This window comes from Nannobrachium achirus, assembly GCF_963921795.1.
Source record: "Nannobrachium achirus genome assembly, chromosome: 4".
In the NCBI taxonomy this organism is placed as follows: domain Eukaryota; kingdom Metazoa; phylum Chordata; class Actinopteri; order Myctophiformes; family Myctophidae; genus Nannobrachium; species Nannobrachium achirus.
The window spans coordinates 19,481,153-19,506,946 of NC_137813.1; the positions used below are offsets into that span (position 1 = coordinate 19,481,153).

General features: G+C 41.5%; 3 protein-coding genes across 3 annotated transcripts; 1 reads left to right on the plus strand and 2 right to left on the minus strand.

The window, feature by feature from the left end:
- Positions 1-1,633: 1,633 nt before the first annotated feature.
- On the minus strand, positions 1,634-3,116 carry LOC308283484 (E3 ubiquitin-protein ligase TRIM39-like). The gene has a single exon (XM_080723926.1). The coding sequence runs from the start codon at positions 3,052-3,054 to the stop codon at positions 1,651-1,653; it is 1,404 nt and encodes a 467-aa protein (XP_080580052.1). The 5' UTR covers positions 3,055-3,116; the 3' UTR covers positions 1,634-1,650.
- Positions 3,117-5,790: 2,674 nt separating this feature from the next.
- On the plus strand, positions 5,791-14,117 carry nosip (nitric oxide synthase interacting protein). The gene is made up of 10 exons (XM_080723724.1): positions 5,791-5,968; positions 6,951-7,027; positions 7,758-7,863; positions 7,965-8,046; positions 8,991-9,126; positions 10,271-10,422; positions 11,163-11,279; positions 11,783-11,853; positions 12,397-12,505; positions 13,240-14,117. Exons 2-10 carry the CDS (start codon positions 6,958-6,960, stop codon positions 13,309-13,311), a joined length of 915 nt encoding a protein of 304 aa, XP_080579850.1. The 5' UTR covers positions 5,791-5,968; positions 6,951-6,957; the 3' UTR covers positions 13,312-14,117.
- Positions 14,118-14,260: 143 nt separating this feature from the next.
- Positions 14,261-25,089, minus strand: rcn3 (reticulocalbin 3, EF-hand calcium binding domain). Its single transcript, XM_080723723.1, has 8 exons — positions 24,949-25,089; positions 24,076-24,299; positions 22,154-22,347; positions 21,319-21,491; positions 19,904-19,964; positions 19,351-19,442; positions 18,611-18,718; positions 14,261-15,136 (listed from the first exon to the last, which is right to left on the minus strand). The coding sequence occupies exons 2-8, from the start codon at positions 24,291-24,293 to the stop codon at positions 15,035-15,037; spliced, it is 948 nt and encodes a 315-aa protein (XP_080579849.1). The 5' UTR covers positions 24,294-24,299; positions 24,949-25,089; the 3' UTR covers positions 14,261-15,034.
- Positions 25,090-25,794: the final 705 nt, after the last annotated feature.

Genomic DNA, 25,794 nt, shown 5'->3' on the forward strand with positions numbered 1-25,794 from the left:
GTCTGCACAGTAAAATCCACAATGTTAATTTAACCATTTGTAACTCTGAGAATGTACACACCTAACCAAATGGACCCAAATGGTGTACATTCTGAGTTTAATGTTATTATATTATATTATTTAACAGTGTACTGGGTAACCAGGTGGGAAGCACTAAATTTGATATGCACTAAACATCAATGTGTGTCATACAGTCAAGTTATAGGCCTACTGTTGAAGACAAAGTCAAGTGGAAATCCATGCGTGAAATGTTCTTTAAATTATTCTATGCCAGCTGTGTGTGGCCCATATAAGAGCCAAGCACAACATTGAGAATGTTTGTTGGTGGTAAAAGATGATCACTTAAACAGTATGAGAAGTGCATACACAGAGACAGATATCTGATATATCCTGATATTGCTTCAAAGTGAAATTAGTGACTGACCATTCTGAGGGGCTGTGTATCATATGTGTATTAATAGACAGTGTATTAAATGCACTGTATATTAAATACAGAGCGTACCCCTCAGAAGGGTATATTAATGTACATTTTACCTTAACATAATGGGCAACAACGAATAGTGATAAATAACATTAGAACACTGTTTATTGCTTAAAATTATCTCAACATGTAACAATGAATTTCTTGATTTAGAGTTTTCTCATCTTTGCCAGCATTGTTAAGAAGCCAACTTTGTTTCACTTCTGTCTGTTAACTCTTATTTTATGTTTCAATAAAGCATATAACACAGTATTCCTGTTGGTGTTGTCACTGATACTGTATGTATCCCCTACAGTTGTCAAAAGTTAATATAAGACATGTGACAATCTTTCAACAAAGATCCAAATGCACCAATAGAATGAATAGAACGAAACCTGTGGCTTGAGAACTTCAGACTTAGTGGTTGGCAATGGGGACTTTGGGCAGAATGGAAAACACTGCAAACCAAGATCACTAAAAACCAAGATCCCTTTAAATATAGTATATTCGCCCACAAATGATCACACACTTGCAGTGAACACTTGTGAATGAAGGCAATGAAATAACAATTAAAAGCTAAATGTGGGAAACCAAAAATTAAGGGACCCATACAAATGTTTCCCCGACCCACAAAGCTGTTTGGGAACTGTTTGGGAACCAGGGTTCGGGGGTTCATGGCTCCAGCAGGTCTAAGATGTAGTGCGATGTGTGCTTGTAGATCTGCTATTTTCACTTTGGGTCCCGGCATAACAAACAAAGGAATATGTTACAAATGTGTAACAGATATTTGTATATTATATACAGTATATGATGCACCTGAACTCATATCACACAAGATAGTAGACCTTTATCCTGATTTCCTTCATGTACAATTTTCCTTTCAGCTCAATATTTTCATTATAGAACTCAGAATAACATATATTGCTGCTTAGGCTACTCCCAAAAGATAATGAATGTGGTTCACCAGTTGTGACTCCTGTTTGATTCCAACTGCTGGAACCATATGTTGCAGGTATTTCTACCCTGCAGTTTCCCCTACACACAAAATCATGCAACAATTACCTAAAATAAGATAATGAATTTGTCTTCATCATCATCACCATCACCATCATCACCACCACCACCACCACCACCACCACCACCACCACCACCATCACCATCATCATCATCATCATCATCAACAACAGCATCTAACTTTGTTGTTCCAGGGTTACACTGACCTTCCCCGGTAACATCTTCAGAGGGAGAGTATGACCAGTGTAAATGAATGGAAAGAGTGTGTCCGTGAAAGTCTGTGTGAAGGTGTGTATGTGTGTTTCAGTATCAGGATCAGAGAATGACAGCTTCCCTTTGTTCCAGTCCAGCTCGACTCTGATTCTCTTGGGATTCTTCTTCAGTCGGAGAACAGTGAATGACCTTCGTGAGGAGAATGCGCCGTATTTACCTTTATATAACCTTATTCTCCACAATTGACCCGCTCTGTCTCCCTTCCTATGAAAAGCCTTTGATAACACACCTAACGTCCACTTTGCATTGCCTCCAACCTCAACATCCCAGCTGTGAGTTCCTGAATTAAAGCCCTCGGAACCCAAGACAATGGGCAAGTAGTCAAATCTCTCTGGGTTGTCAGGAAGCTGTTGTCGCACTCCACATCTAACGCTGGTCAGATCATCAGACACAATGCATTCTGGATGGGCAGTGTTGGGGTCCAGAATCACAGGAGTGTAGGATACAATTTCCTTCATCTTGTCCCAGATTCGTAATCTCATGTTGCCCAGGTGTTTGACCATGTCTATCAATGCTCCTGAGACCAGCTGTGGGTCCTGCAGTGTGAGCTGGACTCTTTCTATTGTTGTCTTGTAGCTCTGCAAGAATGAAATGTGTTCAGCTCTTGGCTCCTCCTCTATGGCTCTGATTGTGTGTGAAAGGGTTGATATTTCTCTGTTCAGATCATCAATCTTCTCCCTCATCATCTGACTCTTCTGTTGCTCTTCTTCCCTCAGTGCAGTGATGCTAGCCTCCTCTTCCTCTTGTAGAAACTGATGAAGCTTTTTATAGTGTTCCTTAATCTGGGTCTCTGTGTGCCTGGCCTGGGCCTTAATGTGTTCTGCTGTTTGATCATAGTTTGTTTTAATTGTATTAAAGACCTCCAGTTTCTCCTGTAAAGGCTTCAGTGATTTCTGAACTTCCTCCTTGTGATCCAGTGCACCTTCATCAATGGGTCTGAAGCTGTGGTCGATGTGTTCTTTACACTCTTGGCACACAACACACACTGGTCGTTGACATTCCAGACAGAAAAGTTTGAGTTTCTCTGCATGCAGACTGCAGAGAATCTCAGAACCTGTTGAAGTTCTCTGATGTAGTTCCTGTATGAAGGCCTCACACAGGTCCATCAAAGCCAGGTTACAGGGTGGATCGACTGACTGTCTCTTCTTACAAACCGGACATTCCTTTATTTCCTTCTCTGTCCACCAGTCCTGCAGACAGGCTTTACAGAAGCTGTGGTTACATGACAGGATTACGGGATCTTTAAAGATATCACGACACACAGGACAGGAAAAATCCTGTTCTGAGAGGGGTGACTTGGAAGCCATTTGAAGCTTGGCAGCTCTCAGTGAAGAAACGAACAGTCAGTCGTGTTTAATGCTCCCTCCTCTAGAATGTTCCCTGAATTAAACTCTCACTTTCAAAGCTGGTTCTTGTTAAAGTCCCATTCAGCAGGTTCAAGTCCTCTGGGTCAGTATTCCGCCCTGTACTTTGTCCTCATCGCTGGAAGTTGTGTGTTTGGTCTGCAAGTGTATCTTATTGTCTCCGGCAAGGGGTGGAGCTTTGACACAACAAATAACTGTTAGAGAGTTCACACACACACACACACACACACACACACACACACACACACACACACACACACACACACACACACACACACACACACACACACACACAGTCCAGCTGAGGCGTCAACAGGCAGACAGATCACTGTACATTTTAAATAGAGCTTGGAAGGACACAGGCAAATGAAGGATGCATGCTTTTAAGGATTCAAGCCAAGGTGCAGGGGAGGCCTTAGCTATGTTTCACCAGTTTCAATTGAAACTGCCACCAGGGGGGCCTCCAAGAGCTAGCCAGCAAGCCTTGTTCAACTTGCAACACACTTATAACACTTTTTAATAATCATATTTCCTTGTTAATATAACACCATTTAGGTCAATGCTATAACATTATGTAGTGATATAATAATAATAATATATAAATAGCAGCCAGTCATTGACTATATGTCAACTTCTGTGTGCGATTGTTGCGCGGCTACTGTGGCCTCGGTGCGCTGGCGATGGCGCGGGGGGCCTCATCAATGGCTCTTGAAACGGGCCTCCAGATTACTAAGGCCGCCCCTGCCAAGGTGACAGCGTTGATGTATAGTAATGGGTTGGAGGGCATGGCTAAACGTCAGTGGGAAACACTTCCCTCTTACAAAGGTTTCCATGCCTTGTGTTGCTAGCTCTGCAGTCACAGTGCAGTGTGTAGGTTGTACACCTGACCTCTTTCCTTTCCTAGCCAGTGTCAGATCACTCGCCAGCCAGTTCCAGGTACCTGTCACAGTGCCTAGCCAGTCTCATCCTTCTCTCTCTGACCGTGTCCGTGACCCACGGGACGGGAGGCCCCTGTAGAGGACCACATTTCTGATTTGGTCCTCCCATGTGTCATCAAGTGCCATTCGTAGCATTCTGTGTAAACACCATCCATGGCCTTTTGATGCTGTACTGTGAGGGTCCATATCTGGACCCCATATAGCAGTAAAGATTCTACTGTAGCCATGAACGGCCACCCCTTGAGGCCATCTCCCATTTCAGATTTCCACAGTTTCCCATACAAGGCATTCCAGGCAAACCATCAAACAAACATGACATTGGAAGAGAGTGACCAGGAGATATACCAAACCAACATCTCTCATGCTTTTTCTTTTGCTATATTGCTCAGTCTGTAATAATGTCTGTTTTAGATTATGATGATGTACTGTACATGCATGCTTCACTCTCCACGTTGAAGCCTCTTGAAGCAGTCTACCACAGTGCTTTACGATTTATTAGGCCTACTGCCGATGATTATCACACCCATGATTTTATTATGATAAAGTTGAACTTGCTTGGCCATCTCTCACAGTTCGTAGAGAGCAACATTAAATGTTATTTATTTATTTATGAGGTCTTGTGTGGTAATAAGCTTCCTTTGTTCCCATCCTGACATTTAGAACCAAAGGTTATAGTGGACATTCAACACATTCACACACACACACACACACACACACACACACACACACACACACACACACACACACACACACACACACACACACACACACACACACACACACACACACACACATTAGATACCAGTCCACGTAAGAGGAAACGATACGTGTGATGATGAACTGTAGAGTATATGAATTAGAAAGAATTGAGTGAGGCTCTAGCTGAAATTAAAGAGCCGTATGAGTTAGTAAATATCCTACTAAGAACATTTTCAGGAGAAAGGACAAGGTGCTACATATTATATAGCCTATTTGAGTATCTGAGAGTGAAAATGTTGTTAGGAAATCTTTGAGTGTTATGTGTTCAAGTTATAGAGTAAGTGATTTCATATAATTCAAATAATCACAAAATAGGTGTTCAATCATAAGTGGGGAATAGTTGAATAAAGAGAGTAGGTGGCGGTACAAGCATGTTTGCCAACCGCCCATATAAACCCAAATAGACGAAGAAGAAGAGCCGAACTTACTCAGCCTTCAAAATAAAAAGAAGAATGTGTTATTCCATTGAGATCGTTGTGTTATTGTGGGCACCACAGATGTTTTTTTTTTTTGGAGCTGTGGAACACAAGCTCCCAATAGACAGGTATGTCCGTGGGTATGTGGCTGGGTGGCTGGCTGGGTGGCTGGGTGGCTGGCCGTGTCCGTAGTCTGGCAATACCTTGAGTGGCCACACACAACACACTAGTTAAAGGAGGGGCGCTGTTTTGTGCAGGCCAGGCACACTCACCACTCACTCATAGGAACAGTTTACAGTTCACACACACACACACACACACACACACACACACACACACACACACACACACACACACACACACACACACACACACACACACACACACACACACACACACACACACACACACACATAATTTATAGATCTAGAACACATAGAATTTATATATAGAACACTTAGAATTCATAGATCTAAAACACATAGAATCAAAAGCATAGATCTGGAACTGCTCAAATTCACAGCTCCACTTCGAACGAGGTTTGATTTTTTTTTTTAGGGCTGGGAGTTTACGGTCTATGATTGGTTTTAAACTTGGTTTTTAAACAACTCTATGGTTTTAATTTGAAACTACTTTACCGGAAAATGTTGTTGTACACAGGCTCGTCTTCGTCGTCATTTCCTGTGGACAAGACTCACTGATAAACAAACACCAACTCGCTTCAGATTCTGTCTGTTTCTCACGGTAGGTTATTATTAGAATGTATATATTCATATTGTATCTGCACAAGTCATATTGTCTGTAACAGAACTGTATGGGTGTGTGTTGGGGTCTCGTCGTGTTCACATGGGAAGTAAACGTAAAGGCGAGGTGATGACAATTAGCTCTGGTCCATAGCTTAGCTAGCCTTGGATCAAGACTAGCATCAGTCATAAGATGTATTAACCTATTTTGTATCGACTCTGACTTTTACGAGTCGTATCTATAGATATGCAATTGTTAAAATTGATCAAATAAATCTATGATAGTCTTGATCCAAGGCTATTACATGGCGTTAGAAGGAGCTGGATAACTACTTTTTAGCGCTTTAATAATATAAATATAAATATGGAGAATTCTCTCAAAACAAGTGCTGCTGTGCAATCTGGACAAAAATGGACAGGTGGCTGGTGTTCTAGCATTTTGTAGCATGAATAGAAGTATTGGGTCTTAAATGCATTTAAATACAATATTATATGTATTGTACATGTCCCCTCATTTATAAAATACAATGATAATATACAATGTAAAATTCAAAATGAATAAATATATATAAAGTAGATGCCCAGAAATAGCCTACCAGGTTGAAAAAAACGACATCACTGACTGTACTGTAATCCAGCCTTAACAAGAACACTTATGCCATATCACCATATTACAATATGTGAAATGCTAAACGATTTCACGTCTTATTTTGATTTTCCCCTTTTTTCTGCATAGTACTGTTTGCTATCTGTCTGTCATTCAATGTTATGAGTAAAAAGGATCTCAATGTAAATAAGCCATGTGCTTTCCTGAGCTTATCCTTTTAGTTGACCTTGTACCAGTGAACTGTACTGTCATGAAACTGTACCTTTTTCCTATGCAAACTTCTAATAAATCCTTCAAACAATCAATTATCGATAAATTACCCAGCCCCACAAACAAGACACATTTCTAATTGACCTTGCTGTTGAATGTCCTCCAGATTAACAATGACTCGTCATGGGAAGAACTGCACGGCTGGAGCAGTTTACACGTACCACGAGAAGAGGAAAGACACAGGTGAGACAGACGCTAAACTTGTCACCATCATGGCATTTTACCTGACGATTAATTGTGATGAACGATTTTTATTGTGTTTTTGGCATTGCACATTGTAACATAAATAAAAATGACATTTCTGTTTGCCTTTTAGGCTTTGTAAACAATAAATCCACTGGGCAGATATGACAAATAAAATAACTTAAATAAATCACTGACATATTTAATAACTTATACTATTGGTATGGCACATAGTGAAGGTTAACCTTGCCAGCTTAGCTTAATGTTTGCAAACTGTATGTTTCAAATGGGAAAGATGTACATGTTTTAACAACCTGTTTTGGGAGAACATGGAGCAATATTTTGTATGTCCTATGGGACAAACCGTGGCAGCATTTGTAACCTACCAGTGGCAAGTTGCTAGCAGTATGTGTGCTGTTGTCCAGCTCTCATTGAGAGCTTAGACAGAGTTTCAGGACTGTTGACATTGTAACAATTGCAATTTGCAAATGTTCTTGGTGATATTAGGGCCCTACATACATTTATATATCAGAAAGGAATTTTGCTTTTTCTAACTATTACAAGAGTAAACCATGCATACAGCCCTTTGTACATAATTCATCAAACTTGCAAATTCAATGTGTGGAGTCACTCCATTGTGCTAGGCCCAATGTTGCATGACAAAAAGAACAGATCTAACAAGCAAACCAAAGTTGTTCTTAAGTTAACATTTCTATGATGTCCTTTCCAGCTGCATCTGGCTACGGGACACAGAGCGTGCGACTGGGCAAAGATGCAATCAAGGACTTTGACTGCTGTTGTCTCTCTCTCCAGCCCTGCCGAGATCCTGTGCTGACGTATGTTCCACTTCTTTTCTTTTTTTCTACCTGCTCACATTGTATGTCTGCTCTGGCTTCCTGCTCATGTTTTATTTTCTTCTGTTGGTTGGCATCTTCAGTCCAGATGGCTACTTGTATGAGAAGCAGGCCATCCTGGAATACATGCTTCACCAGAAGACGGAGATCGCCAAGAAAATGAAGGTAAGATCTGGTCCCCTTGGTTATTTTGGAGGGAGGGCGGGGATGAAGTGTTTGCAAACAAGTTTCATTCGCCTTGGGATAAACTCTTAATCCTTTGTTGAAATATTATGTCCACTTAAAATATCCTTCTCATGGGGCTCCCACTGGCCCGGCAGTCCAGGTGCATACCACATGGGCTCTAATGCCTGACAGCGTGTTGCAGGTTCGGACAGATATAAAAAGATATGTGCCTTATTTGCCTCTGCAGTTCATTGGAGCGATGTGCAACAATTGTAGTCCGGAGTTCCTGGAAAAACTAAGGGACTGCTGCCAGTCAAGTGACTACTGGCCAATCACAGTGTGTCTTTTCCGGGACTTATCAATTCAATTCCACAGAGCTAGTTCCGATAGTAGCGGCTCAGCTGTTCTTACAGGCTGCGTACGTAAAGACCCGACCCCACCTGCCTCTGATTGGCCTAGCAACTTCCATTTGTGTGACGCGTGTGGAAGCGATGCACACGGATTCCCTTGGTCCCCCGATGCTATGCCCCAGAGCCGAAGGAGGCCTCTACCTTTCTATGTCTATGGTTTCAGCCAGGTCCTGTACCCGCCGACCTTTGTTGCGTGTCTCTCCCCATCCCTCTATCCCTCTTTCCTGTCAAAGCTTAGACATTTAAAAACTAAAAAAAGATAATTGTCTTGTGGTGCAGATGTGTAGAGACATCACAGTTTGAGCTATATGGTATTTCTCTATCAATAACAGTAACACACTCAATAGGGATAAAGAGTGCCTGGGCAATGGACAATAGTGTGAGCTTGATGCAGTGCTCTACAGTAATATCCTCAGTGTTATCCATATGGTTACATTTGTACACTCTCAGAGCTAAATGAACACAGGATTTTACTGTATATTATTTTGTCATCACTTAGTTGGTGCAACATCCTTGTGTTTTCTTTCTTGTCAGGCGTTTGAGAAACAGAAGCAGACTCAGAAGAGTGACAGTCGCCTTGAGTCCAAGTCAGAGGAGCGCGAGAGATGTGAGAAGTTCAAGACCAGGGAGAACAGCATTGTGTCCAAACCCATCAACCCTTTCACTTCTGGTAAGTGTGGATCTGTCTGTACCTGTCTTTTTGCATGCATTCGTTTAGTTTGTCATATAATGGTTTTACACACCTTGAATTGAAGTAAATGCATCTTGGGAAGTCTGCAAGTATAAAGCCTGTTTACACTCCCTTTATATTCAAATATACTGTGTGTGTGTGTGTGTGTGTGTGTGTGTGTGTGCGTGTGCGTGTGTACTGTGTATACTGTGTATATGTGCAAATGATCTAACCATCACATCACATAATTTCCATGCCTCCTTTACATTGGCATGAATTTAAGCAATATATCCACTAGAGGGCAGTTGGGAATCAAACATCTTCTGTCTATGAACATGGTGGTGACAGTCAAGTCATTTGTAAACTGTACTGTACCTTAGCTGTTCTGTAATACCTGGCAGAGTGACATTATATGTTTAACAGTACTCATCAACTTACACAAACTCAACTCAAAATGTTTCAGCATTTAAGTTGTCATTTCTCGCTTTAACTACATGTAGTTCTAGATAGTTCTCCATATTCTAACTTAGATTTTTCGTAAAGTAATGCCCTTCTTGATCACACTAAAACATTACCACAAGCTGGAAATGTGCGTTTTGAGCTTCTAGCTCTGCTACTTTTTCTATTTTTGAATTTGAATCCTGTAAAGTGAGATGGTTTTGGACTTGAGGTTGTACCCGACAGAGACGAGATGTAGATGTAGCTCCACTGCCCCCACAATTTCTGGTGGTACTGCTCTGTTTAGTGTATATCCTTAAGAAAGATTTAGAGATCTTTACAACTATAGGGCCCCTGTGAAATGTGATAATACAGTAGTTAAGAAGGCACTTCAATTCCCTATAGTGTAGTAAGGCCATAAACTGTATGTTGTGCAACATCGGTTTTGTGATATATTAGACCTGTATTTGATAAGCGTAATCATGCTTTTATGTGGAGGCTTTTTTTCTTATTTAAAAAAAAAAAACTAAAAGTATTGGTTGTCTTTCTGTTGATGGGAATAATTTGGGAATTGGAACAATTAAAATAATCTTCAGGAATTATTACGCAGCCTAGTAAAGAGAGAGGTTTGAGAGGATGATGTGATGAAGATCATAGGCCAGACTGGAACCTTTCACACTGAACTGGTTGTGTGTTTCCTGTCCAGTCCAGGGCAAAGAAGCCCAGAGTGCTGACGGCTCCGCGGCAGCTGAGTCGTCGTCGTCGGCAGTAGCAGGACCAAGCTCCGCCCAGGCTCTCCCCAGCTTCTGGATTCCCTCTCTGACACCAGAGGCCAAACCCACCCTGCTGAAGAAACCTGTGAGTCCAATCGCACAGGTCCTCCGCACCACAAAAGCTGACGGATGTTGATTGTTTGTTTCCAGCCGGCTTTTGGTGGGCTTTCTGTCTCGAATGAAAAGATGCGAATGCAGTTGTACTTCTGAAAAAGCACTCCAATTATCTTATCAATGAATGTACATTTGTCTCACCATTTCGGTGTGTGTTCTGTGCACCTTTTTATGACTGTGCACAAAGGTCTTTCAGGTTTAGCCACCTTTTGTGGTTTTGCTTCCAAATGTTCATGTCATGGTGTTCCTGGCCTGCTCCGTTTGTCCTGTGTGCCTCTCTTATCATTGTTAAAGGTCACATTGTCCCATTTGGAGAACCTCCATAAAACTGAACTACTAGTGTTCTTGTAGTACACCCTCTGTACTTGTAATACCGATACACTACTAATAGTTTACCACTAGTACACAAGTACTAGTGAATGTTTAGTTTACTACTAGTGTTGCATCCAAATGTCTTACAGAGAGATTCTATTAACCTGTAGTCTCATGTTACGTCCATTTGCCAAATAGATTCTTTACTTACAGACTACAAATGCACAGTAAAGTCCTCATTGTTAATTTAACTCAGTGGATGTGGTTCCATTTATACACCCTCAGTTAAAGTAACACAGGATTTCATTTTGTAGAAGTGAGACTATGTTGAACCTTTTTTAGTTTTCTGCAGACTTCACCCAACTGATATTTTGTCCCTTCTGTCTCCCTGGCTGTCAGAGTAAGACCGTATTCTGTCCCATGTCAGGACGTCCCCTCAAGATGAATGAACTGATCACCGTGCGCTTCATCTCTGTGGACCCCAGCCTGGACAGAGTGCAGCTAATCACACGGCAGGTCAGTGGCATGACGCTGCTAATCACTTCATCACACCTCATTCATGTTGCGTCAATGTTATTTACAAACAGTAATGCTCCAGCTCCAACCTGCTAACATGAATCCAGTATGGTTATTATTCATTACTGGTTCCCACTTCCCACACTATTTTGATTCACATTCATTTACGGTTTTAGTAAAAACAGCCAGAGTATGACAACATTTGGTTTTAGTTCTTGCACTTATAATTATTGCATAAAGAGGATATCTGATAAAACCAGCTCATGTCTTGTTTCTCATTTGAATGTACTGTCATCAGAGAACAACACATTTAATGGATTAGATGAGAACAACACATTTAATGGATTAGATGTGACAGCTTCAAAATGGGAGGGGACTTTCAATTTCAAAATTATCTAATAGTTTTGACTATTTCTGATTACTAGGGTTTTGGCAGTGTACTTGCCATAGTTTGAGGATATAAACATATATTTTCATGGTGTGATGCTCTTGTCTCTCCCTAGGAGAGGTATATGTGTGCTGTAACCAAAGACATACTGGGCAACAGTGTCCCTTGTGCCGTTCTCAGACCATCGTAAGTAACCAACCCATTCATTATCTCACCCTCACTCACTAATCACATGATGAATGAAACTACAGGGCTGCCAGGAATCACTACATAACACACTGGTGTTTTTATTTGAGATGCATCTTGCACTAATACCATGATGTCATCGTCTGTGTGGTGCAGTAGATTGTCATCATGCGAGAAGATCTGGCCACGATAACAGCCCTCTGCTATGCTTTCCAGAGCGTGTCTAGATATCTAGCAGGTTTTCGTTATGACATTGTATAGACCGTTTCTCATAGCGGCAACCATAACTGGGGTGTCAAGCGACACCTGTGTGTGTGTGTGTGTGTATGCGGGGCTGTGCACCGACACCGCAGCTACACAGCAGTCACATGAAGTTCCAGTTGGGTCTGTGCCTTTGTGTTACATCAACTTACATGCATTAACTGTTTTGAGACACCTGGACACTCTCTAGGCTATATATTTACTTTGATGACAGGAATATTTTACACTAATTCTAAACCGCTCGCTCTTTTTCTTCATGTTGGCTCTGACTCTCTCTACCAGGGGAAGCGTGGTGACTCAGGAGTGTGTGGAGAAATTGATCAAGAAGGACATGATTGATCCCATCACCGGAGACAAACTCACAGAGAAGGACATCATACCAATACAACGGGTCTGTACTCTGTGTGTGTGTGTGTGTGTGTGTGTGTGTGTGTGTGTGTGTGTGTGTGTGTGTGTGTGTGTGTGTGTGTGTGTGTGTGTGTGTGTGTGTGTGTGTGTGTGTGTGTGTGTGTGTGTGTGTGTGTGTGTGTGTGTGTCAGTGTGTTGCATTTCTATTGGCCTGTGGATATATTGGGTGTAAGAGCTTCAGGCAGGCTACTTATCGACCAGTAGATGTCCTACTAGACACCCAGGTCTAAATGTCTGAAAGGAAAGGAGACCACCTCCAACAATTGCACATCTTCTACTTATATTGCATTAACATACTCTACCGTACAGATGAGTTCAAATAATTATTCATTCCAAGTTCTAGGATCTAGATTGTAGCTCTAAGGTTAGGCATGAATACCCCACGGTAGTGGTGAGAGAGGTTTGGTGTGACAAATAGACCATGGAGATGTGCACACAAGTTAAAGGACTAATTTGTTTGTGTCCCTGAATTGAGCTTGCCTTCTAAGGCAGCATTAAATCCATGCACCATACACAGTAAAATCCTTAATTAATCCAGTTGTAACTCAGGGAGTGTACCATTTAGTTAATTTTACTCTGAGTTAAACTAACACTCTGGATTAATGATAACGTCATCGCTGCCATAGAAGCTTAATGGGCCAGGTTCATATTAGTGTGCAGGTGAAGTTAATAAGTATACATGCTGACCCTCTCTTCTCATCATGTTGTGTCTGTCAGGGTGGAACCGGGTTCGCCGGCTCCGGCGTGTCCCTCAAAGCCAAAGAGGCCAGACCTGTGATGATGGTTTGAGAGAGCGGTGCAGTTAAGGAGTGGAAAACGGACACCAGGATGACTTTAAGAAGTAGCATTGTTGGACATGCAACAGCGGGGGTCACATTAGGGCTGCACGACTAAGGCTGAAGTGATGATCCACATTATTTTTGCTTAATATTAGATTCACAATGACTGGCAATGATGATTTTTGCTGTAAAATAGATGTGCTTTTTATTTGATCATTTTCTAAATTCTTTGTTGCTCATTGGGTTTATGGGTGTCATGTCTTTGGTCTTATGGTGCGTTCAAACCTGGATAGTTTGAGCGGCGCGATTACATACAAAGTGAATGCAAAGATGAGCTTGATTTGATTGGCTCTGTCTGCTTGTGTGCAGGTCTGTGTATGGGTTGGTTCTCCATTTGCACTAATTTGCTGACATTTTGAACTTGTACAATCTGGGCCAAACCATCTTGTCTCAGAAATCCCTTTGTTATATTCTACATATGCATCGATTATTTCATCAAACACAGCATTTTTTCCTAAATGCTGTGGTGATTATCTAACTGGCAATCGTAATGTTCAACTTGTTGGGAAATTCTGCCACGTAAATACACCACAGACATTTTTATTTCTAGTCCTGTACAACGTGAAATTTTAAAACATTTACAGAATGCTGTTTGCCTCAACATTTACCAACTACAGTACAAGCCCAAAACCTCTACTCCTGCTAAGCTCTACTCCTATTGCTTGTAACCCCTGCTGTTGCCAATATCAGCTGAATATCTGCCTGGAGTGTTTCTAGCTTAAGTTTATTATGTACAGTGTATACCTTGTTTTGTGTTCTGCCGATTAGCTTTGTGGACATTTCCAATTACTGAATTTCGTTATTTTTTTGTCTTTAATGTTCTTTTCCACAGGTCAGTGGACACTGGACACCTTTATTCTTTTTATGAAAACATTTATGAAAAATAAAGAGACTGACTGGTCTGTTTTACATTTAATACAGTTGTTGTTAATAAACATACACAGTGCAGTATGGTAATACTCACACACATTTCTAATGATGGTAGCTTGTTAAAGGGACATTGGTTTATCGAAACTGATGAATGTGTACAACTGGTAAAATGTGATAGTCAACTTATTATTATGTTCCGACCGCTTGATCCACAATCCAGCAACTGCTACTGTATATTGACTACTAGCGATTTGGGAGAGATCACTGAAGACTGAGCTTTTCTGGCATAATAAATTATCTAATTTATTTGTATCCCTTCATTTGGCAAGCCAAATTCAAAATACATACATTTTGAGTGTTACATTTATCCATTTGTAAATTTGAGTGTACAAATTGAACCAAATGGACCCTTATGGTTCCATTTGTACACTTAAGTTAACAATTCATATTTCTTTCTCACATACCATGGGAATGTAATCTGACAAATCCCCTTTGACATGCATCAGGGTATGGGGCTGGGGTATAGTTTGGTATGATGATATGTTAAGGAATAGACTGTGTATAACTAGTCCCAGGTTTCCAGAAGGTGGCATACCAGTTTCCTGTTCAATTTCCCAAAGCTTTGTTTTATTTGCTCAGTTTGAAAAGGAAAAACATAAGACCTTAACCACTTGAACCCCAGCATCCATGTTCGAATAGAAACCTTGGAGAAATTATATTAAATGTAGAAAAAATATATCACTCCGGTATAGGGTTTAAGTGGTTAACGTATGTTTAAAAGTTGAAGACAGAGAGGGTAATGATTACAGTTCATCATGGTCCACCATGCCTCCATAGTCAGTGATGGTGCTGATCTTGATGAAGTCAATCTTATCCAGAAGTTCAGAGAGAGTCAGACGGCCATCCTGACAAGAGTACAGAAACGCAGCAGGGTAGAGGAGAAGGAACAGTGTTGGGTGTAAGGGACCAGTTCATTCATTTATACTTGATTAATATACTCCTAGTAGAAAAGTAGACTCACCTCAGAGCATATTGGGACATTACAGGACATACAGTACTTTGTTCCCCAAAAAATGTAGCTCAAACATAGGGAAAAACACATTCTACTGTCTATCCACCAAAATGTGGAATACCAAAAGACATTGAAGATCTCAACTCCCTACCCAAACTTACTTAACCTAAAAGCATGGCTCACCTCAATACAATTAGGCTTATCTTATTTGAACAACTTAGTAGCATCGTAATAGTAGCATCCTCTGCAGTATGTCTTTACTTATCAATTGAGTACAATGGAAACATGCCCTCCTGGGGCATTTTGTGTTATCCTTTTAGCATAACTTTTGACTGTAGGACTACATGTAAGTCTTGCTGACAAGGTCAGGAGCCTATCGCCTGTTTCTATAGCGTGAGGCAGATAGTAGCCAAGCAGGAGGCACTACTACGCACTAGGTCCCCTTTTCTTTCCAAAACCGTCCAGGTATCGAACTCCGACCTCTCAGGGCCGTCGCTCTAACCAGAAGGCCACTGCTAATCAATCAGAGTGTTTCATTCTCAACATGATGGTAAATGTAACTTCCACTATATGAACAAACACAATTAATATTCAGCTTGAGGAAGGTGAGATTACTCACACTGAAATACATTGTACACTTTGAATCAGATTTTTAAAATGGTATCTTTCAATATGAGGATGCTTACTCAGCTGACAACTGACTGAATCGTTGAAGAATAGCTGATCATCACAACGGGTATTTTGTCACGTGAATTCTTGAGCAGTATGGCAAATATAGGCACCTACAAAACTTACAATTACTGAGAATTGAAGTGCAATCATTTACTGTTTTAACATATATTACTCATCACTCATGGCAATGACCAAACATACATCTAACTTTGGAACTTGTGAAAGCTATGGGACAGAGGTTCTAAACTGCTAAACTAATTCTGCATTGACCCTGAAGTCAGCAGCCAATAGTTTCTGTAGGTATTCCTGTACCATGACCCAATTAGAACTGTAAGATACTGATACAGGACACTACTATGAATGGCGGGGTGTGGTAACTTTGTAACTGCATTCTGTATTTACTGCACCCTTAGCAGTGAGTGCCTCTCTGAATAGACTAGGATGAATGTAGCATGCAACAACCATACACACTAGACTGGATGGCATGCTGTGGTGCATTCATTAGCTCCTAAAGTACATCACCATGAAGCTATAACAATGCGTCTTTGTAACTATATCTTGCAAATCATTGCTCGTATCTCTATATTTCAACCTTTTGTGTTACATTTTTTCATACATTAATTGCTTTCTTTGTCATGCAAGAGTGTCGCACATAAGTAGTGAAAATACTAGCAAAATTATTATTTAACTTTTTTTCAACCGACAGCAAAAAAATATTTCTGAAAACCCATTCATTAAAAAAAATCCATAAGTTGAAAACCAACATGGCTTTATTTAATTTTCACAGAGAGAAAAATGAACAAGAGCGAATCACGTTTGTCTCCTTCACTTTGGCTCCCCCTTCCCTTTGTTTCCCATTTTGCCTTTATTGTCTCTTTCAATAGATATTACGTTGTCCTCAACCCAGATCATGATATGTCATGTTTATAATTTGCCACAGGCAGTACCATAATATCTATGAAAAGGACTATTCTTTGACAGGAGTGTCAATTGTGAGTGTATCATGGTTTTGTCATAGCTTCTATTGTGCAGGAAAAAAGGAGCATAGTGAGTTCAGTGAGCTGCCCCTGTGTGTGTGTGTGTGTGTCTGTGTGTGTGTGTGTGTGTGTGTGTGTGTGTGTGTGTGTGTGTGTGTGTGTGTGTGTGTGTGTGTGTGTGTGTGTGTGTGTTTCTGTTTCTCAATAAACAGACATTCACTCATGCCTGTGACTGCAAATTATGTGCGAATCAAGTGCACGCGTGTCTTTGAGGACACGGTATGTGAATCATAAACCACAGTGTGAGTGCCTGTGTGTAATCTCCACATGTAAACAACGTTATCTCCACAGTCCCATCCCCTTCCCATTGCAATGTGTACACAACATCACACTACAAATACGAACCCCTACCGTAGACAGCACTAGCATGACCCATACACCCCACCTATGAAAAATAACATCTTCTGTAACAGGCAGCATTCTCTGTTGCATATGAAAATATAAAAAAATAGGCTAAACACAGTTACTTGTATCCCTCCATTCCCCCCCCCCCCCATCCCATCCCCCCTTGGCCAAGTTGTGATGTCATCAAAGCTCGTCATGTCTCTTGGTCAGGTCCTCTCCATAATTGGTCGCCTGGCTCCCAACAAACATGTTCCAATTGGCCAGAATCTCCTTCTTGGTTATTTTCTCATCCTGCCACGTGTTTTGATTGTTGAGATGCCACCATTATCATTGATGTCATGATTGAGAGAGAGAGAAAGAGAGGGAGAGATTGAAAATGAAAGGAGAATAGAAGCACAAGGTGGAGGAAAGTGAGCAGTCCGATGAATGAGGTGAAGGAGAAACAAATGCAGAAAATGAGGTTGAGAGAGAAAGAAACAGACAGAGAGAATCTCATTATAATTAACAGGTCATTACCCCCAATTATTCCCATTATGTTCCTTATTAGCTGTGACAGTGCTGACACTGACTGCAGTAATGTGTGAGGTGAGGCGAGAGAACTCCGAGACGAGACCGAAGCTTCATTTATACTCTGTTGCACGACGGTGTCACTTGACAAAAAGACCTGATTTTGTCTTTACGTCAAACAACACCCCCGTACCACAGTTTATAAATTGGGCTACTCTGACTACGCTGCAGTCATTATTAGCATGCAGACTGGTGCCACATCTCTGCTCACATAAAGTCCACAAAGAGAATGGAATGTCCTCTGTAATTCTGCTTTCAGGCAGTATCTAAAAGCAGAATTACTTAAAACCTGTGAAATTCATCCATGTTCTATGCTTTTAAATCCAGAATGACAGAGCTGGATTGTTTTAATTCACAATTCGCTGTATCTGTACATTGTGTTTTTAGTTGTATGTTTGTTATTTTTTGTCTTGCTGGAGCTATTTGTTTTTATTTGTGCTGCTGCCTGGCTTGGCCATGTCTCCCTTGGTTTTGTGCTCCACTCATTTTGCCCGATACCTTTAGGTCTGTATTTTTCAGCTTCCTACCACAGTCCAATAACCTCTAGCCATAGGCCTTGGCTGCCTGCAACACAGTCTACCAAATCTAGTGAGGAGTGTGTCTGTTAACTGTGTGTGTGTGTGTGTGTGTGTGTGTGTGTGTGTGTGTGTGTGTGTGTGTGTGTGTGTGTGTGTGTGTGTGTGTGTGTGTGTGTGTGTGTGTGTGTGTGTGTGTGTGTGCGTGTGTGTGTGAGCGTGTTAACATACCCGGTCTGCGTCTGTCTCGTGGATCAAGTGTTTGGCTTCATTGTCAGCATGGTCCACCTCTCCAGGTAGGATCCAGCCAGCCACCTCACTGCTATCCAGGTAACCGTCCTAAACACCAGACATACAGTACGTAAATATCCACTCTCATTATCAGGGACTTGGCATCTTGGCGCAGACCGGACCACCACAACCAGCGCGAACCAAACATAGAAAATCTACAAGCCCACAACGCATCGAGGCAGCGGCGCTTTGTGGGCTTGTATCAGCTGTTTCATGTTTGGGTGGGACTCCTGGGCCACAGTAGCCTGTGATTTGGCTACCAGGCAGATATTCAGATGATAGACAAGCCAATCGTGTGATGTCTCTCTGCTCTGTGGGCCTGTGCTACAGAAGGATTGGCCCTCTCCACTTATGGCCGCCCAGCCTAAAAATTACTGTAACTATCCTTGTAAACTTTTTTTTTTGGCCCACTGGCCCACAGGCCCACTTGTATAGTCGGCCCACCGGGCATATGGCCGGTATGCCAGATGCCCAGTCCACCCCTGCTCATTATCCTGTAAGGCACAGGTGTTTATAGAGCTTATCTATAATACAACGCAATCAAACACATTTTGAATGCTTATGTGCGACAAATTCGGACGAAAAAATACTGACTGACGTGTGCAAGAGCCTTTACAAATGGAAAATAAACAGCAGATTTTAGTGTGTAGGCTTAACAAATATCGGTCCGGGTCATTTACCTTGTTGACGTCTCTGAACTCTGAGAAGTGTTTCTTCTCGGTCTGGACCCATTCAGGTTCACTCTCTCCATCCTCCGATGTGAACATGTCCCCTGTGGATCAGCCAAGACATGACTTGTCTCTCACACTCCTTATCAGCCATCAATACAGTGGTATGTCATGATGATACAGTGATTTCAGTCCTAACGGTCAGAGTGACATACTGTACACACACTTCCTTGTTGCAATCATTTCACAATCACTTTGAAGCTCAGCTTAGGTTCCAGCCTTTGAGTGTACTAGAACGGTGCCGAATTTATGTGTTAAGTTGTGTTTGCATGCTACTGTGAAGCAAGCATTTCAGTCATGACTCATAACGCATGTTGGTAAACTGTAAAAACACTACCCATGATTTAATTTATTGTGATTTAAGTGCGTTTCAGAATCTGAATCTGCATCTTCAGTCTGCATATCCATAGTAAATATTGCTGCAGTAAAGCACATCAATGTGTAGATATGCCACTGTTAATAACTGAAACGGATACTGTACATAGTAATAGGGAAGTACACTTACCTATGTATTCATTTATGTCAATCTTTCCATCTCCATTCTTATCAATGTCACCCACGGTTTCCTAAAAGAGAAAATAATCGAATTCATTTTAGTGTACTATACTGTAAGGCTATGTCAAATCAAACAAACAAAATGTAAATAAATATAAATATGCTTGAAGCATGACCTTGCTATGATTTGCTATTTGGTATGCCACATCCACATTCTTTGTGGGAGCATTCTTTGAACTAAACTAAATAATAGGCCATCTTTTTTGTTTCCATTTAATATTCTGCAACTTGCCAAATATGTCATCCCCAAAGACTTTAGGATCAAGTTTTTAATACATGTTTTCTACAGTGTTTCCTTCAATCCTTTAACAAATCAGAGGTTCACCATCTTAATTATGTAAGATGGAAACATTTATCAAACATATAATTTTGCGAATGTCTGTCTGTCTGTCTGTCTGAGTGAGTGTCTGTCTGAGTGAGTGTCTGTCTGTCTGTCACAGCGTTTCTCCTCAGTGGCTGGAGCAATTGATCTGAAATCGCATCACCATTAGCATATGAACACACCTGACATAACTGTGAAGCCCGTTTGTCACTTTCACAAATCATATGCTGTATATTAGCATTTTTATGGTGTATCTATATCTATTCTGCATCTAGCATGAGGCATATCTGTTCTGCATCTAGCATGAGGCAACATGTTTAACCAGCTATGTGTGTGTGTGTGTGTGTGTGTGTGTGTGTGTGTGTGTGTGTGTGTGTGTGTGTGTGTGTGTGTGTGTGTGTGTGTGTGTGTGTGTGCAGGCGGGTGGGCGGTTGTCTGGCTGTTGTCTGGCAGATGTTGTCCAAAAATCATGCAGATCGGTACACAGTATCTCTATAGCCATTAAACGAAACGGGTATTTCTTACATTGATGCTCCTACATATTATCATGCAAGCACCAGTTAAAGTTACTTTCCATCCCTCATATACTGTGTGCACAGTGCACACCCCATAACCCACACACTGCACATCATTTCGGAGCTCATATCTTTGAACGGGTAAGGGCTAGTTGAAATTAATTTTACAAATACGCAGATTCTTGCAAAACACATTTTGTGTAAAATGATACTCTTCTTAAGATGTGCGCTGCAGTGCATTGCTGGTTTGCTACTTGGATGTCTTTATTATTATTTTTACATTTCATTTTAAGTGCTTTAGAATTCTTATAGTTATATTTCATTTTTGTTCTTTTTTCAAATGTAGCTTGATCCAAATCCTATTCCGTGTTGCTGTCATAAAAAAAGGATCTACCGGTAATTCCCAGCCATCTCATCTATCATCCCTGCTCTTCTCTTCTCATCTCATATCATCTCATTTTCTCTCTCCTCATGTCTCCTCCACTAATCTCATCATAATCTCATGAACTGAACCAGTGGTGTAGTCACCTGCACCACAACGTCCCTCATGTGGTCAAACTCTTCAGGGTGCAGGAAGGCAGTGAACTCCTCCCGGGTGGCAATACTGTCACCATCGCGGTCAGCTGCCTTGAAGCGATTCTCGTCACGACGCAGCATGGCCTTGTAGGTGGCCTTGTCATCCACATCATCAAACTCCTCATCTGGAAAGACGGCATTAAAAAAAGAAACACAGGAAATTGTCTGGAGCAAGAATATTTATCATTTACACTTTAATACATTATCTAATGCAGAATAAATCTACTTGTGACTGAGGTTAACCAGCCTAAACACTAAAGATAACTAAGGCATTAAACCTCTAGAAAAAGTCAACAATCACAATTATTTGCAATGGAGAAGTCACTGGTGGATCTGTCAAACGTGTCTTTATAATCTGGGTGCTTTTATGTTTCGTTTTAATTAAGAAAAGAAAATCCACTGGAGTTTGATCAGCAGCCTCTCCTGTGGTAATTGGAAAAATTGTAAGTGATACCGACAATAGTGGAACTAAGTGGTAGCCTGGTTGTGGCGCTATGCCCAATCCTAATTACAACCTTACAACCATCTCTCTCACCCATGTGGTCCCACCCTCAAAAACCCTGCAGAGGGTGGGACTGTTCTTTTAAAGTTTCACCACCCCTTCATCATTAATTTCTCTCTCTCACTCTTCTATATGAATTCTCATTCTTCCTCTTTCTCCCCTTCCTTCTATTTCTATCTTTCTTTGTTAATGTCTTTCCATTTTATTTCTCTCGCTCATTCATATTTAACTTTCTTGAATTCCTCTCTCCTTCCGTTGCTCTCTCTCTCTCTCCTTCATTCCTACCTAGGTAGTAGCCGTAGGTGGTGTTTTTGTACTCCTCCCATGCTATTTTGCCGTCCTTGTTCTTGTCGTACTCATCCCAGTGTTTGTTGACGTTCTCCTCGATGTACCTCCTCTGGCGGTGTTTGATCCAGTAGTGCAGCTCCCCGTGGCTCACATAGCCGTCCTTGTCTGTGTCAATGCGGTCAACGATCTTCCTGCGAGCGGAGAACAGATGCAGTTAAGCCTGATTTATACTTTGTCATGTGGCAGTGTTACACAGCAAAAGTAGACCACTATTTCAACAACTAGAAGTTATAGCCCAATGACAGAAGGTACAGTATAAGAATGACTACTGTATATTTCATCACCCAGGTGCTTAATTCGCAAAATCGATTTGAATTGGTGTGCCCGGCAGTTTGCGATACTTAATTACGTCCATTTGAATGGAGGACGATGCGCAAAGCGGTGTCAGAAGACCCCCGACAGGTATTTGGTGACTGGCAGCTGTTCAGATCATAGGATTCAGATCATAGGATTCACTTTCTCCACCTACTGTATATTATAGGCAGTTGTAGAATTCTGTATTCAATGTAATCTAACAACAAATAGGGTCCCAGCAGGCACACAATCTTTTCAAAGGTCAGTGACAGCTGGTATGCACATTAACTGGCCTCTGAACATAAAGGCACAATTCCTATTTTAAGAATTCACATTCTGCCTAATGATCAGGCTCAGGGCAGCTTAAGTGATGTGTTGTGAACATCTCTCTCCCAAAGGCACAGTGACCAAACCCCCATGAGTGATGATATCAAGATGAACCATTTTGCTGTGGAGCTGAATACAAAACAGATTTTGTACAATACAGGCAATACGGCTGTGTGTTAAAGCTGAAATCTGGAACTAATTTGAATGAACACATTTTTATTTTAACTCATCTGAGTTGGTTAATAGATTTTTTGACATCTGCAGTGGTTCGTAGGTGGCCTCTCCGCTCTTCTACTGAGACATTTTGAGTCCGAGTTCAGGTAGGGATACTACTGGTGGACAGGTCTGCCTGAAGATCAAAGCACAATATCGAGTCCTACCGATTCTGGCTTAGCTCAGTGGTACACATTTTGAGTCTCACGTGGTATACCCGGGTTCGAGTCGTGGGAGGAACATACATCTTACGGACTGCAGCCTTAACAAGCCACAGAGCAGAATATTTCCACTAGCCCCAAGGATGCTTGGCTTGCAATATATTGTAGAAGCAGAGTCCTGTCTCAAAAAGCAAAGGGCTGAATGGAACCTGTGGTAGGGACTCACTTTGACAGTGGAGTCCTACACTCTGGCAAATCTTACGACCATTCACTGCTCAATGAGCAACAGTATATATTCAAGACTGTCTGGAGCATATAGCCCAGTGTGGACAATCAGCCCCCGTGGACCACTGCCTTCTGACTTATTCTTGGTCTCCAGTCATTTTAACAGGTACTCTTGATCCACAAACATTGCGACGTATTGTGGTTAAGTGACCAATAACTGGGAGCGCCACTATTATACATCTTTAACTCACCGTAAAGGTGTACATTCCATACACCCAATGACACGTTTGGCATCATCAGGCCTTCACTTCTGCATTACACTAAGTCTGGGTTTCCGAGGCTAGCATTACACTGACTGAGAAATACAATTTTCTTTCCCCACACACCATGATCTTCTCTCCTCACAACAATGGGATTTAGGTTCAAAAAAAGTTTCCCAGTCAGTGAGTGTAGATCAAATAACACCACATTCCTCTGTGGAAGTTATTCTTTGTCTGTGACCCCATGAGATACTATGTATGTATGTCACCCACTTGCAGACCAATTGACTCGACAAACAAACACCTTTTCCCATGAGAACACTGCCAACTAAGCGACATAGCCTTTAATTTCATGCCGAAATACACAAGTGGGACGTACGCGAGTTTGTCCTTGCTTTCTTCGGGGGTGAGCTGGTCGAAGGTCTTGGCCTCCTCCTTGCCCAGGAAGGCCTCGTGGTCATACTGGAAGCCCTCACCGTCCTTGTGGGCGTGGTCGCTCAGGTCGGGTTGGCGGTGGATGCGCTTCTCCTTAGCAGGGACGGCGTAGGCTCCGCCCACGACGAGGAAGAGAGACCCCAGTAACCTGAGCAACAACATCACTGGCTGATAGGAGGCAGGAGAGAGAGAGAGATTGATTGATTGAATTTATACTTTATTAGAAGCTTGCATAGGGAAAAAGTACAGGACAGTAGCCTACAGCCCACTGATACAAGGTCAACTAAAAGGATTTAAACCACAAGAAAGGCTTGTTTAAATTGGGGTCCTTTTGTACTCAATTCATATAAGAGAGAGAGAGAGAGAGGGTTGGAGAGATAAATAGATACAAATGCATTTAAAAACAAAACCATTCATTATCATACATTGATTTATTTTTAATAAAAGTAATTCAGTATCAAGAAGAAGCAATATGAGAACCATTATGAGAATACATTGCTTTGATCCAGAAAACATCAACTGGAGATCATTCATTTAATATACAAATTATGAATCTCACTTGAAAAGGTTTCACATAAATGAATGAACCGAAAATTATGACTTTAAAAAGAACATAATTAAGCCTTGATAGAGGCTAGAGAGGATGGGGACAAACAGTAGCTCCATCTAAGGGCATATAGTCTGATGAAAAAAGAACAATACATGCATCGTCTACTACTGTATGAAAGATGAATCACAAAAGTTAAAATAAAATATCGTTAACTATATAAAATGTACTAACTAGACTAGAGAAAGGGTTTGGATGAAATTAACTTACCAGTTTGTTGCAGGACGTCCTGGCGCACCCCAACTTAAAACTGTGCGTAAAAACGGTAGTAGGGACGCGTTGGCACTCACTCTGGAGTCTTTAAACTCTACTTTTCGGGAGGAGGTGCCACTCAAGTGCGGTCGACCAGTCACAGACGTCCTGACGGAACCGCCAACCAATAGAAAGTAGCAGCCTGGACTAACGGAGTCCTCGACTCATTCTGATTGGCCTCGAACCGCCACGTTGACACGGTAACGCGCGCGGTACAGCTCCCCATTCCCCATCTGCGGGAGCGCGCCTGTAAGTATGTCCCGTTGGGTTTATGTCAGCATTCAGGATCAAAACGTGTCGTTGTTAGATAACATCCACAGAATCCAGGATGTGTGTATTTGATTGTCCAAAGCAGCATAACCAATAAACCAGTCAATAATTCATGGTAGGTCCGTCTATGTCTAAAAATGATCGAGATGTTTTATTAGCATATCTCTATTTTTTCTTCCTATCGCCAAAATAAAATGCCTGGGTTTCCGAGGCTAGCATATCTCAAAACTGCACATTTTTGTTAAAATGGAACTATATTTACTTTCTAAGAACATCCATATAACACATTTGACGCTTGGGGGCAGGAGGGGATTCCTTATGAGCAGAGAAGATGTAGATGTTGCATCTCTGTTGATTCAGAACCTGCAGATAAGGTATAGCCTTCAGAGAGACCCGTCCTCACCTGCCCACTGACACAACAGTGCGTCATCATCGTTACACACATTGCGCAACAGAAAACAATCGTTTAATTTAGCCTATTCCACTATTTCCCAAACAGTGGGTCGAGTAAAAACCCCATTTCTTTTCCTAAAT